A 13,436-nucleotide genomic window follows, 5' to 3' on the forward strand; every position below is an offset into this window, starting at 1 on the left:
TGCAGTACAGCCTGAGGGATCGAAGGTCACGAGCTTAGCTGCTTACGTGCAGTGATTTCTCCAGATTCTCTGAACCCTTTGATGATATTACGGACCGTAGATGGTGAAATCCCTAAATTCCTTGCAATAGCTGGTTGAGAAAGGTTTTTCTTAAACTGTTCAACAATTTGCTCACGCATTTGTTGACAAAGTGGTGACCCTCGCCCCATCCTTGTTTGTAAATGACTGAGCATTTCATGGAATCTACTTTTATACCCAATCATGGCACCCACCTGTTCCCAATTTGCCTGTTCATCTGTGGGATGTTCCAAATAAGTGTTTGATGAGCATTCCTCAACTTTATCAGTATTTATTGCCACCTTTCCCAACTTCTTTGTCACATGTTGCTGGCATCAAATTCTAAAGTTAATAATTATTTGCAAAAATGTTTATCAGTTTGAACATCAAATATGTTGTCTTCGTAGGATATTCAACTGAATATGGGTTGAAAATGATTTGCAAATCATTGTATTCCATTTATATTTACATCTAACACAATTTCCCAACTCATATGGAAACTGGGTTTGTACATCATTAAACAAAAACTTAAACAAGGATCAATCAGCACATTTTCAGATATGGTGGCTGCAGCACTCTGATGTGAGGAGCTAAAGGAGATCTCACAGCATGTGGATATCTGTGCTACCTTCCAGCATCAAGTGCAGATTGTGAAAGAGGCTTTAATTTAATGAATCGCATCAAAACAACATCCAGAAACCATCTAAAAATGACACATTTGGACGAGCTGAAGCGCACGGTATCAAACAAAAAGCAGACAAGGTCATCAAGATGGACAAAGTCTATAAATACTGGAGAAGTGAAAAGGACAGACAAGAAAAAAGGGTGACATTTACTTTCCTGATCAGATTTGAGCTATTGATGTTAATTAGGAATTTTGATTTATAGATATTGATCATGGTGGGCAGCACGGTAGTACAGGGGTTAGTGCATGTGCCTCATAATACAAAGGTCCTGAGTAGTCCAAAGTTCAATCCCGGGTTTGGGATCTTTCTGTGTGGAGTTTGTATGTTCTCCCCGTGACTGCGTGGGTTCCCTCCGAGTACTCCGGCTTCCTCCCACCTCCAAAAACATGCACCTGGGGATAGGTTGATTGGCAACACTAAATTGGCCCTAGTGTGTGAATGTGGGGACGGCGTGGCGCAGTGGCAGAATGGCCGTGCGCGACCCGAGGATCCCTGGTTCAATCCCCACCTAGTACCAACCTCGTCATGTCCGTTGTGTCCTGAGCAAGACACTTCACCCTTGCTCCTGATGGGTGCTGGTTAGCGCCTTGCATGGCAGCTCCCTCCATCAGTGTGTGAATGTGTGTGTGAATGGGTAAATGTGGAAGTAGTGTCAAAGCGCTTTGAGTACCTTGAAGGTAGAAAAGCGCTATACAAGTACAACCCATTTATTTATTTATCATTTAATGTGAGTGTGAATGTTGTCTGTCTATCTGTGTTGGCCCTGCGATGAGGTGGCGACTTGTATCCCGCCTTCCGCCCGAATGCAGCTGAGATAGGCTCCAGCACCCTCCGCGACCCCAAAAAGGGACATGCGGTAGAAAATGGATGGATGGATATTGATCATTAATTATGATGATGAGGCCAAATGCAAATACATAAACTGTATTGTTATATGTTTGCTCTGAATTAATCTGTTAATTAACTGTTAATAAGAATTAATCTACAAGACAGACCTTTAGGCCCTTTCTTTTTTGGCAGTTACAATTTTTTTCATGTGATTTATCCAACCAAGGTGTTGCTTTAGCTTGTTTACTTCAGAAATCATAATCAGTTGTTAAACATCTCCAGACATACTAGTGGTGCTCCTCTAGGTTTCATTTTAGGTCCTCTCTTTTTCATCATTTGGACTATTCAACTGGCGAGTTCAATTCAAGAAAACCTGAGAGACTTACATTTTTGCAGCAGATTCTTAAAATCACTGGAGTGCTGTAATGGAGATAATATTTGACCAGCATTTTTGCAGAAGGTCATTAAAAACAGCAGAGCGGGGCTGTAACTCTGACAAAATATGACCAAAATCAAATGTCTACTGTAGAAGACACTTGTTCTTCTGAATATACATTAATAAGATAAATAGTGAAGGGAAAAGTCCGGCTTTGTGGAAATGTGGCCCCCAAAACAATTTTGTTAAACATCCCTAAACTGCAAAGGTCATGTTATTTACTTATACTGCGACCCCGAGAGGGACAAGCGGTAGAAAACGGATGAGATGAATTGATTATTGCTGTAATTTGATTATTTTGTTAAGTCATGTAATTTGTTATGAAGTCACGTTTTGGAGAATGACATGGCTACAGTGTGCATGTCTAAGGTTATTCATCGGTCCACGGTATGCTCAGGGAGTTTGTGGGTTTGCTCAGACACAAATAAAATTAAAGCTGCAAGCAGCGATGGACGGGACTGACTTTGACGGCACATAAAATCCAAATCGAAACAGTAATTAAAACTCTTTGGTCAACTTTTAATCAGAAGGGTTCAATCTCTCTCCTGTGCTAGTTTGAAGCCGACACGACAAACCCGCTCAGAGGCGATAATGTTTGAAAAAAGGTGACCGGTTTTTACAAAACTTTTGGTTTGAAGGGGGAATTGCAAACTTCATGTCTCTAAGACATTTCTACTGGAAGTTACAGGCAGTTTTGTCTGAGTTTTCTTCCTAGGAGCAGTTGTGTCAGTGTTTTCTTCCTAGGAGGCGCTAGAGTGCAATTTTGAGTTTTGGGTTGGGTTTTTTATTAGATCACAATTTTTGCCAGTCCTGATGTATGTGTCCAGTTTGGTGAGTTTTGAAGCATGTTAAGGGGGTCAAATTACAGCTCAAAGAGGCAAAAGTGACTTACTTACTAACTTTTTGTTTTGAAGGGGGAATTGCCAACTTCCTGTTGATTTTTGCTGAAGGATGTCAATGTATGAAATCTAGGTCTAAGGCTGACCTACATAGAGGTTTTTGTTTCATGTCTCTACGACATTCCCACCGGAAGTTACAAGCAGTTTTGTCTGTGTTTTTCCCTAGGGGGCGCTAGAGCGCAATTTTGAGTTTTGGGGTTTGGTTTTTTGATTAGATGGCAATGTTCGCCAGTCCTGATGTGTGTGTCAAATATGGTGAGTTTTGAAGCATATTAAGGGGGTCAAATTACAGCTCAAAGAGGCGGCGGAATAATAATAATAATAGAACGCACAAAATACAATAGGGTCCTCTGTCCCAAAGGGACATTGCGGTCCCTAATGAAACGCACAAAATACAATAGGGTCCTCTGTCCCAAAGGGACATTGCGGTCCCTAATTAGGGAGGGGCGGTATAGCTCGGTTGGTAGAGCGGCCGTGTCAGCAACTTGAGGGTTGCAGGTTCGATCCCCGCTTCCGCCATCCTAGTCACTGCCGTTGTGTCCTTGGGCAAGACACTTTACCCACCTGCTCCCAGTGCCACCCACACTGGTTTAAATGTAACTTAGATATTGGGTTTCCACAATGTAAAGCGCTTTGAGTCACTTGAGAAAAAGCGCTATATAAATGTAATTCACTTCACTTTACTAGAGGGAACATTGCTTACATTGTAAACTTACTGCAATGTAAGTTATGGAAAAAGTGCTATATTTATTTGTAATAGTTTGTCTCAACAAAATAATAATTAAAAAGAGCAAAACATATATAACCAGCAGCACGGTGGTATAGAGGTTAGTGCATGTGCCTCACAATACGAAAGTCCTGAGAAGTCCTGAGTTCAAACCCGGGCTCGGGATCTTTCTTTGTGGAGTTTGCATGTTTTCCCCGTGACTGCGTGTTGTCTGTCTATCTGTGTTGGCCCTGTGATGAGTTGGCGATTTGTCCAGGGTGTATCCCACCTTCCGCCCGAATGCAGCTGAGATAGGCTCAAGCACCCCCCGCGACTGAAAAGGGACAAGTGGTAGAAAATGGATGGATGGAAAATATATAACCTAAAACTACATGTTCTACTATCAACAATTAAGACAGGTTAGTCTTTGAATACATTTTTAAGCACAAATCTAAATAATAATGCTGATCATTTGTAAAGATGTAATTTCAATGTGACAAACATTTGTATAAGAACAAAGTAACTACAAAGTATACAACTATGTACTAATACAATTATTGACAATTTTGCATGTATTTATGCTTCACTAATTGTTTTTTCTTCAGGTGTTGTGATTTTGTTCCAGACAACAGATGTGTGACACGACGCAGGAGAAAAACTTTCTCAGATGCTGTCACGGGTAGACATGTATTTTGTCTGTTCTACTTTTGTCTCATCTTTGTTGTCTCTTGTTTCCATTTTAACCGAGTATAGCTGAGTAGTTTTTCCAAAGACGCTGTTCTATCTTTATTATTTTGCTGCGTTTAAACACCGTTTGTGACTCCAAGTGACTGATGTGTGCTATAGCCTTCTGGGTTAGAAGTATTGAAGGAAGACACCTTTATTTATTATCCGAAAAACAAACTTGAAAATTATTTCACAAAGCGGACGACACACTCGCAGCAAGCTTGTTGCTCTGTGGAGCACAGTACAGTTCATACAGCATACCGGTATAATAATTATGTAAGAAAAAAACAATACCGATGTCTTCCGATTTTTAAGCCAATATTGGCAATATCAGCCCTACTCCTTTTGTTCACTGACTGCAAGTTTTCTAGTTACCTTTGTTCCAGGACATACTCGAAAGGTGAAAAGGCGCCACGGAATAATTTTCAGGTAGAACTCCTTCACAGATAATTGCTGTTTGACAAAAAACAAAACTGTAAGCTCCATGTCACGGTGCATGATGTTACGGTTAAGTTTTAGACTAAAATTTGGTTGTTGTACTTACCTTTGGTGATATGTAACAATAGACCTTTTTTGGTTTCTTGACCTTTTCAGATTGCCCCTCCACAGGAGAGTCATGCTCGTCCTCCTCGTCTGCCATGGACGGCCTCCTATGGGGAGCCAGCAGAGAGGCTGGTGGTTGTGACAAGCAGCTGCTATAGTTGCCGCTGCTGTAGAGGTATGCCTCAAAATAGATGCTGATGCCTGGCGTGGACACATTCTTCTCCACGTAGGCCTTCTCATTCTCTGCGAGACAGAGAAAGGGCCTGTTAAGCATTCACATTAGGGATGTGCAGCCGATTAAATTGCATTGATTGGCAAATAGAAAATTGTTTAATCAAAATGATACAAAAATAATGCTATAGAGCTCAAGGAAACTAAACTATGGTAAACAGGATATACGTTAAACCCTTGAATTCAATCCGAAGTAACAATGTCAACACTAGTACATTAATATTGGCTCACCGTTGAGAACAATAATGTCAAACTCTCCATTGCTGAGTGGCTGATCCTGATAGGAGATGCGGGCTCTGAAACAGCCAGTCTTCCACAAGGTCAGTTTCATCAGAACCTGACATTGCTGCTTGTTTAGGGTCACCGTCTTACTATAATGGCCCTCCATACTGTCATCATCCACTGTGCCCAGCTGCCACGAAAACATGACATCTTCGTCTGAGAAAACACTTCAAAACAAAATGGTAAAACAGAGGCTATGTTCACACTGCAGGGTTGGATGTCCAATTCGGATTTCTTTGTCAAACCCGATCTTTTTAGTGGCCGTTCACATTACAAAAAAAAATTTATTTCTAATGTAAACGCAATCTGACCCGCATGCAGACATGACATCATGACGTCACACGCACTGCAGTGTTTACGAAAGTAAACATGGCATTAGCTCTCGTCGGTCCCAGTACTGGCATTTGTAGCAAATTCAAAGATTTTGTGCAAAGTCAACCTTTTCTGAACCAAATTGGTACTCAACATCAAGGGTTGAAAATCAGGGGTTAAACCACTAACTGATTCCCGGGCGTGGCCACCGCTGCTGCTCACTGCTCCCCTGTGGGAATGGGTCAAATGCAGAGATTTATTTCATCGCACCTAGTGTGTGTGACAATCATTGGCACTTTAGGATTAAGAAGGAAGAGGACAAGTATTTTTACACTGGCAGTTTGACGGGATATTTTGCTTTGATGTCAGCTTGAAGAGCGTGTCTGTGGGTGAGCAGTCGGAAACAGAGTGGTGAAATTTTCACGTGAGTCCAAAATCATATTATCTTCACTAGTTTTCTGCTGAATTGTCAACTATTAATTTTGTAACCGTCTATTTTGGCGGATAATTATGACGCTTAGCACCTTTTGATTGTGTTCTAGTCAGATGAATGTGACCTGTGCACGGGAGCGTCACACACAGATGGCACATCGCATATATATCTTATTTATTTCCACATGAGAAAGAGGCTCGTGTTGGATATGAAAATCTGAATTGACCTGTTCACAATTACATGAAACAAATCTGATACAGGTCACACATGGGCAACAAAAAAAATCTGAATTGACCTGCAGTGTGAACAAGGCCAGAGAAGATCATTTTTTCTAACTTACAGACTGCAAATGGACGCTGTAGTTGGCCTCATCTGTCAACGATATAGAGTTACTTGTAGGGTTTCCATATTCATCCCTGGGCTCAATTTGCAGAGTGTGCTGCTGGCTATGTGTTAGCACCAGCGTAGAGAAATGGTAGGCTATCTTGGTCTTAGATGGGACAACCGTGCCTAAAAAACAGAAAAAACAGTACTCAGCCAAAAAGCAAGCCATGGAAACAGATTATCAATCAAAACCAACCTGGCTGGAAGATTTTATAGTACGGGCTGTAGGCAACATTGAGGCCACCAAGCTTGACAGCCACCTCATAGCGGCCAGCCTTGCGCACGGTGAAAGCTACTTTCACCACGTTGGAATCTGGTTCTTGTAAGACCTCCTGTGTAATAGGTATGTCCAGAGCCAGTTCAATGTGCGTGATGTTAACCCTCAACCCCACTGGCCGATGGGCCGGGAAAGGCTGGCCGTTCTTGTAGTACAGCTGCCAAGACGAGAGGCATACACAGATTAGGACTGCTGTGGAATGTCACACTTTACAATCCATAACGATTACTTTGCTCTTTACTTGGACTCTGAAGCTCATCGTCTGCCCCACTTCTTGTGGCTCCTTCCAATCCCAGGACACCTTGCAGGAGCGTGGATCCAGGTAGTTGCCCCGCACATAGTCATAGATGCTGCGGTCTCCACGTCGACCCGGGTCCTCGTTTTGCAGAAAGCTAACGACTCTGGCTGCAAGCTCACAAAGGAACTTGATGGTGAAGACAAATGCGATGATGGAAACAGTAATTCCACCTGCCAAAAGGAGTGAGCAGACCCAAAAGAGGAATTACTGTAGGACATTTGCAATGCTTAAAGGGGAACTGCACTTTTTTGGGAATGATGCTTATTGCTCCCAATCATTTTAGACAAGACCACACGTGTCTTTTTTTTTTTAGGATTTTAAAGATAAAAAACGCTAGAAAAATGGGGCTAATGGGAGTCAGTGTTGAAGCCTTTAAAGCCCTTTACAACAACTTCAAAACCCTCCATCAACGTTCTATATACACAGTGCAAGTCTACATAAAATATAGTAACAGACACGTTAATAACAATATGTAACATGTTAATTAACATATTTTGATCATTTTAATAATTTCCAGGAATTATTTCTTCGCGCATTGATTTCTGTTTTCATAGCAGCTCACGTCTGACATCTGGCAACAACTTGTGTTCTTACTTCCGAAATCATACATGCGTGTGTCCTAATCATAGCAGACTTGGTAACAAACAACGAAGACGTCTATTTTTTTGGACAAATTAAGATTCACAACCTTCTTTTTTTAAGCTAAATATACAGCTGCTTATAGAAGAGAGCACAAAAAACAGGGTGACACGTTTGAGCAGACGGAAGCCGATATAGTGAGGTGAAAGTCACTCGAAGCTGCAAATGTGGATTTTGGAGACAAGCTATTTCGACATATATGGATTGTTTACCCCAAATCAACAGGAAATGTCCCAGGCCAGCCGGACCAGACGAACATCTGTCCATTGAGTGAGTCACTTTAATATCGATCATGACACACGCAGCACGCCATCCGTGTCATTACAATACGTTGTTTACTAATGTGAATTACGTTGTCTGGCTAGTTCAGCTGTGTACAAACAAACACGTGGGCTAATACTTTACAGATACTGTAATACAAAACCCAAAACCAGTGAAGTTGGTACGTTGTGTAAATCGTAAATAAAAGCAGAATACAATGATTTGCAAATCAATTTCAACCTATACTCAATTGAATACACTGCAAAGACAAGACATTTAATGTTTGACCTGGTAGTTATTTTTTGCTAATACTAGCTCATTTGGAATTTGAAGCCTGTAACATGTTTCAAAAAAGCTGGCACAAGTGGCAAAAAAGACTGAGAAAGTTTAGGAATGTTCATTAAACACTTATCTGGAACATCCCACAGGTGAACAGGCTAATTGGGAACAGGTGGGTGCCATGATTGGGTATAAAAGCTGCTTCCATGAAATGCTCAGTCATTCACAAACAAAGATGAGGTGAGGGTCACCACTTTGTGAACAAATGCGTGAGCAAATGGTCCAACAGTTTAAGAACAACATTTTTCAACCAGCTATTGCAAGGAATTTCGGGATTTCACCATCTACGGTCCGTAATATCATCAAAAGGTTCAGAAAATCTGGGGAAAAGCCGAAAACATTGAATGCTCGTGACCTTCGATCCCTCAGGCGGTACTGCATGTAAAGGATATCACCACATCGGCTCAGGAACACTTCAGAAAACCACTGTCAGTAACTACAGTTCGTCGCTACATCTGTAAGTGCAAGTTAAAACTCTACTATCCAAAGCCAAAGCCATTTATCAACAACACACAAACGCCGCCGGCTTCGTTGGGCCTGAGTTCATCTAAGATGGACTGATGCAAAGTGGAAAAGTGTTCTGTGATCTGACTAGTCCAAATTTCAAATTGTTTTTGGAAACTGTGAACGTCGTGTCCTACGGACCAAAGAGGAAAAGAACCATCCGGACTGTTACATGTTCAAGGCAGCCGCCACAGAAAATCATCACACGTGTGGAGGAGTATGCAGAGTCTGTGTCCGCATACATTCAGAAGTGCATGGAGGATGTTAGTGTGATCAAGAACATCCCCACACAGGCCAACAAGAAACCCTGGATGAACAGTTGAAGGCTCGGAACGCTTTTAAATCTGGTGACATGGTAGCATTTAAAACAGCCACAGCCAACCTGAGCCGTGCCATTAGGATTGCAAAGCGTGCTCACAGTCAGAGAGAGTGCAGGACTTCTTCGAGAACCCCACGAACACTAGACGAATGTGGCACGGCATACATGTCATCACGGACTATAAAGCTAACCCCCGTCCCCGTGACAACAGCATCAGCTTTCTTAACGACCTCAACAACCACTTTGTGAGGTTTGTGGCACTTAACACCACTCTGGCGAGGAAATCCATCTCTCGCCCTGATGTGCAGCCGCTCAACCTGGACCTGAGAGTGAGCCCCCGGAAAGCAGCGAGACCTGATGACATCCTTAAGGGATGTGCAGACCAGCTAGCTGGGGTTCTCACAGACATCTTCAACACCTCGCTGACCCAGGCTGTGGTACCATCATGTTTTAAGACAGCCACAGTCATTCCAGTGCCTAAAAACCCCACAATGTCCTCCCTCAATGATTATCGCCCTGTGGCACTCACTCACATCATAATGAAATGCTTTGAGAGGCTGGTAAAGGAACACATTGTCTCCAGACTTCCACCCACATTCGACCAGTACCAGTTTGCTTATCGCCCTAACCGCTCCACAGAGGACGCAATCACCTCTGCACTCCACCTGAGCTTAGAACATCTGGAAGGAAAGGACACACACGTGCGGATGTTGTTTCTGGATTTCAGCTCGGTGTTCAACACTCACTTGGTGAGCAAACTGGCCCCCCTTGGATTCAGTACCCCACTATGCAACTGTCTGCTTGACTTCCTCACAGACAGACCCCAGTCTGTGAGAGTGGGCGACAACACCTCCAGTGCCATCTCCCTGAGCACCGGCTCTCCCCAGGGCTGCGTCCTGAGTCCGCTGCTGTTCACATTGATGACCCATGACTGCTGCGCCATGTCCACTACTAATCACATTGTGAAGTATGCGGACGACACAACAGTAGTGGGCCTCATCCGTGACAACAGCGACATGGACTACCGGGAGGAGGTGAAACATCTGGTTGACTGGTGCAGAACCAACAACCTGGTCCTGAACGTCGACAAGACCGAGGAGATCGTCGACTTCAGGAGGCACCAGTCCAGCCACACTCCACTCTTCATCAACGGCACAGCAGTGGGGATGGTATGCAGCACCAAGTTCCTGTGGGAGCAGATAACTGACAATATGACCTGGTCCCTACACACTCTCTTGTTGAGCTCTTGTAAAAAGAGCTCAGCAGCGCATGCACTTTTGGCGTCAGATGAAAAGAGCACAGCTCCCTCCCCCCATTCTTACCACATTGTACAGAGGCATGATAGAGAGCCTACTGACCAAATGCATATCTGTCTGGACTGGAGCCTGCAGTGCCTCAGACTGGAAGTCTCTGCAGAGTGGTGAGGGAGCGGAAAAGATCATCGGGACTCCTCTTCCTCCTATCCAGGAAATCGCAAAAAGCCGCTGCCTGACCAGGGCTCAGAAAATCTGTAGAGACTCATCCCACCCCCACCAAGGACTGTTTTCACTGCTGGACTCTAGAAAAAAGTTCCGCAGCCCCCAAAGCAGAACCTCCAGATTCTGTAACAGCTTCTTCCCTCAGGCCATTAGACTCATGAATAATATTCCCCTCATTCCCCCCAAAAACGGATTAACTCACTGGAATGTAAAGACAATATAACATACATCCTTAAACGTGGATGCATATACAAAAGTGCAATATATTTATCTGTACAGTAATCTATTTATTTATATCTGCACCTTATTGCTCTTTTATCCTGCACTACGAGCTAATGCAACAAAATTTCGTTCTTATCTGTACTGTAAAGTTCAAATTTGAGTGACAATAAAAGGAAGTCTCAGTCTAAGTCTCCCATTGAAAATGTGTGGAGCATTAAGAAGCGTAAAATACGACAACGCAGACCACGGACTGTTGAATAACTTAAGCTGTACATCAAGCAAGAATGTAAATGAAGTATTGTTGACTGTTTTTGAATGCAATTTTAAAGTGATTCAGATGTAGAATGTATTGCTCCGATTAGCTACATTGCTAACCACCTAAAATGAGCCGATTTTTGCATGTTGTAATGCAAAAGAAAAAAACAACCTTTTGTCTTCTTGTCTCTCATAATGATTGTGAACATTAGGCAAAATTCCAAAAAAGTGCAGTTCCCCCTTAAGTAGAGAAGAACACTAAAGTAAAGCGAATAAGATTGAATAATATGCAACATAATTGTATTTCACTAGACATCACACATTGACCTGAATACAAAACAATAATTTGAAATGGGCCATCTTATATCAGGCGTTGAGATGTATACATGCAAAATAACAGATGGCATAAACAACTTCTTCCCAAGGTGAGCTTTTGTGTTGAAAAATATTTTCCCAAAAACACGTCTTGGAATGTTTTTTTATTTTATTTAATTTTTTTCAGGGTCGTCTTGTATATGGGTCAATATGGTAATAGACAATAAGACATAAATATCTAATTCCACATTTTAATTAAAAGGTATTCTTAAAATCACCACAATGTAAGACACCACACATCCTCCAATTGTTTTATACTCTATGGAGCAAACAGTTCTCACCAATCACGTAAAACATGAGGTCCCTTATCAAGAAGCACAGCGCCACAGTACAGCCAAATAGGAGCGCTCCCGCTGCAAAAACATAATTATGAATTCATTGTTACATACAAAACAGAACAGGCTAGACAATGATAATTTAAAAAAGGGCAAAAGATATTGTGTATGAACATTTATGTATTCATAACCGAGTAATACTGTGACGATTCTAACCACTGTTTATGTATATGAAAGTGTGGCAAGCAGCCAAGGCTAAATGCAACATTCTTATCATCTCACCGATAGACCACTTCTCATTCAGACGCCTCTCAGCAAGACTATGCACAAGCTGGATCTCGTAATCCTGGTCACGACTCCTCCTGGAGGTCTGGAGGATCTTGATGCCAGTAGACAGCTTGATGTAATCTTCGTAGTAGTATCCCCAAGCGGCTAAGGTGAGATGCAGCTGGCTGTCGAACTGTGACAGATCATCCAAATTCATGTAACCCAAAGTCTTCAGCCTGAAAAGTTAAATTGATGCACAAAAGAGGACCGTGAACATTATCATATTGCTTCCTTTTTACACAATCCTTCCTGCCTTCAATGCCCAGGCACACAGTTAAGCAAGACTACTAATCTGACGGTCAACCATTTAGTCAAATACTTGTTTTCACTCACCTTTACATTTAATCTTCAATTTATCAGCTACACTCCAATTATTTTTCTGACACAACTACAGCACTTTGTTGACATTTGTTTGGGCTTCAATATCTCGCTTTGTTTTTTGTAATCGGATGTTTACAAACATTGCAGCTGACTTTGCTCTGGTGGTGCAAACACAAGTGACAGGTTAAAGTCCATCCATCCATCCATCCATCTTCAACCGCTTATCTGGAATCGGGTCGCAGGGACAACAGCTCCAGCAGAGACCCCAGACTTCCCTCTACAGAGCAACATTAGCAACTTCCTCCTGGGGAATCCCGAAGCGTTCCCAGGACAGAGACGAGATGTAATCCCCCCATCTGGTCCTTGGCCTGCCCCGGGGTCTCCTCCCAGTGGGACGTGCAACGAGGACCCCCCTAGAGAGATGCTCATGAGGCATCCGCACGAGATGCCCGAACCACCTAAGCTGGCTCCTTTCCAAGCGAAGGAGCAGCGGCTCTACTCCGAGTCTCTCTCGGGTGACTGAACTTGGCACGTGGCTAAAGTCTAAATTTGTATTATTTAAAAAAAATATTTTTCCATATCCACATTTTTTTGAAATTTAAATCTATGTCTTTAAATACACATTAACAGTGATCCAACACATTTAGTAAACAGATACATTTGCTGTTCACAAGAGATTCCCTTTAGAACTAGTTACACACAGCGGAAGGACAACCTGTGTGTGTCACACCGCTGTGTATTAGATGAGGCAGCTGCCACTGCACTGAGTGCACACTGCTTCCAGTTAGACAGCTGACATTGTTTTTTTGGGGTTTTTTTTACAGCTGAGTAAGTTTACATTAACTTTTGAGATAACTTAAGAACTTGGTTTTGTCTCCCAAGCAGCAGTGTGCCTTGGAAGTAAAAAATTATCAGAGATAAACGGTCATATAATAGTGGTCGCATATTTGTTTCCTATTTCTATCTTCTATCTCAAGACCGTCATTAAAACTAAAAAGTAAAGAAATGGTTCTTAAAAATATC

The 13,436-nt window shown here is 42.4% G+C and overlaps 1 protein-coding gene across 4 annotated transcripts in view; it reads right to left on the reverse strand.

Annotated features, from left to right (window-relative positions):
* arel1 (apoptosis resistant E3 ubiquitin protein ligase 1) overlaps window positions 1–13,436 on the reverse strand; it is a 92,194-nt gene that overhangs the window by 52,999 nt on the left and 25,759 nt on the right. For 3 of the 4 annotated variants that reach the window (XM_061968975.1, XM_061968977.2, XM_061968976.2), the window contains 8 exons: window positions 12,048–12,268; window positions 11,772–11,843; window positions 7,030–7,268; window positions 6,720–6,957; window positions 6,480–6,649; window positions 5,344–5,524; window positions 4,883–5,124; window positions 4,714–4,791 (listed from right to left, as the gene is read on the reverse strand). In XM_061968975.1, coding sequence (XP_061824959.1) covers window positions 4,714–4,791; window positions 4,883–5,124; window positions 5,344–5,524; window positions 6,480–6,649; window positions 6,720–6,957; window positions 7,030–7,268; window positions 11,772–11,843; window positions 12,048–12,268 — 1,441 coding nt within the window. The remainder of the gene's footprint in view (window positions 1–4,713; window positions 4,792–4,882; window positions 5,125–5,343; window positions 5,525–6,479; window positions 6,650–6,719; window positions 6,958–7,029; window positions 7,269–11,771; window positions 11,844–12,047; window positions 12,269–13,436) is intronic. The other variant, XM_061968978.1, reaches the window with a different exon arrangement.

Source organism: Nerophis lumbriciformis, linkage group LG08 (assembly GCF_033978685.3).
Source record: "Nerophis lumbriciformis linkage group LG08, RoL_Nlum_v2.1, whole genome shotgun sequence".
In the NCBI taxonomy this organism is placed as follows: Eukaryota; Metazoa; Chordata; class Actinopteri; order Syngnathiformes; family Syngnathidae; genus Nerophis; species Nerophis lumbriciformis.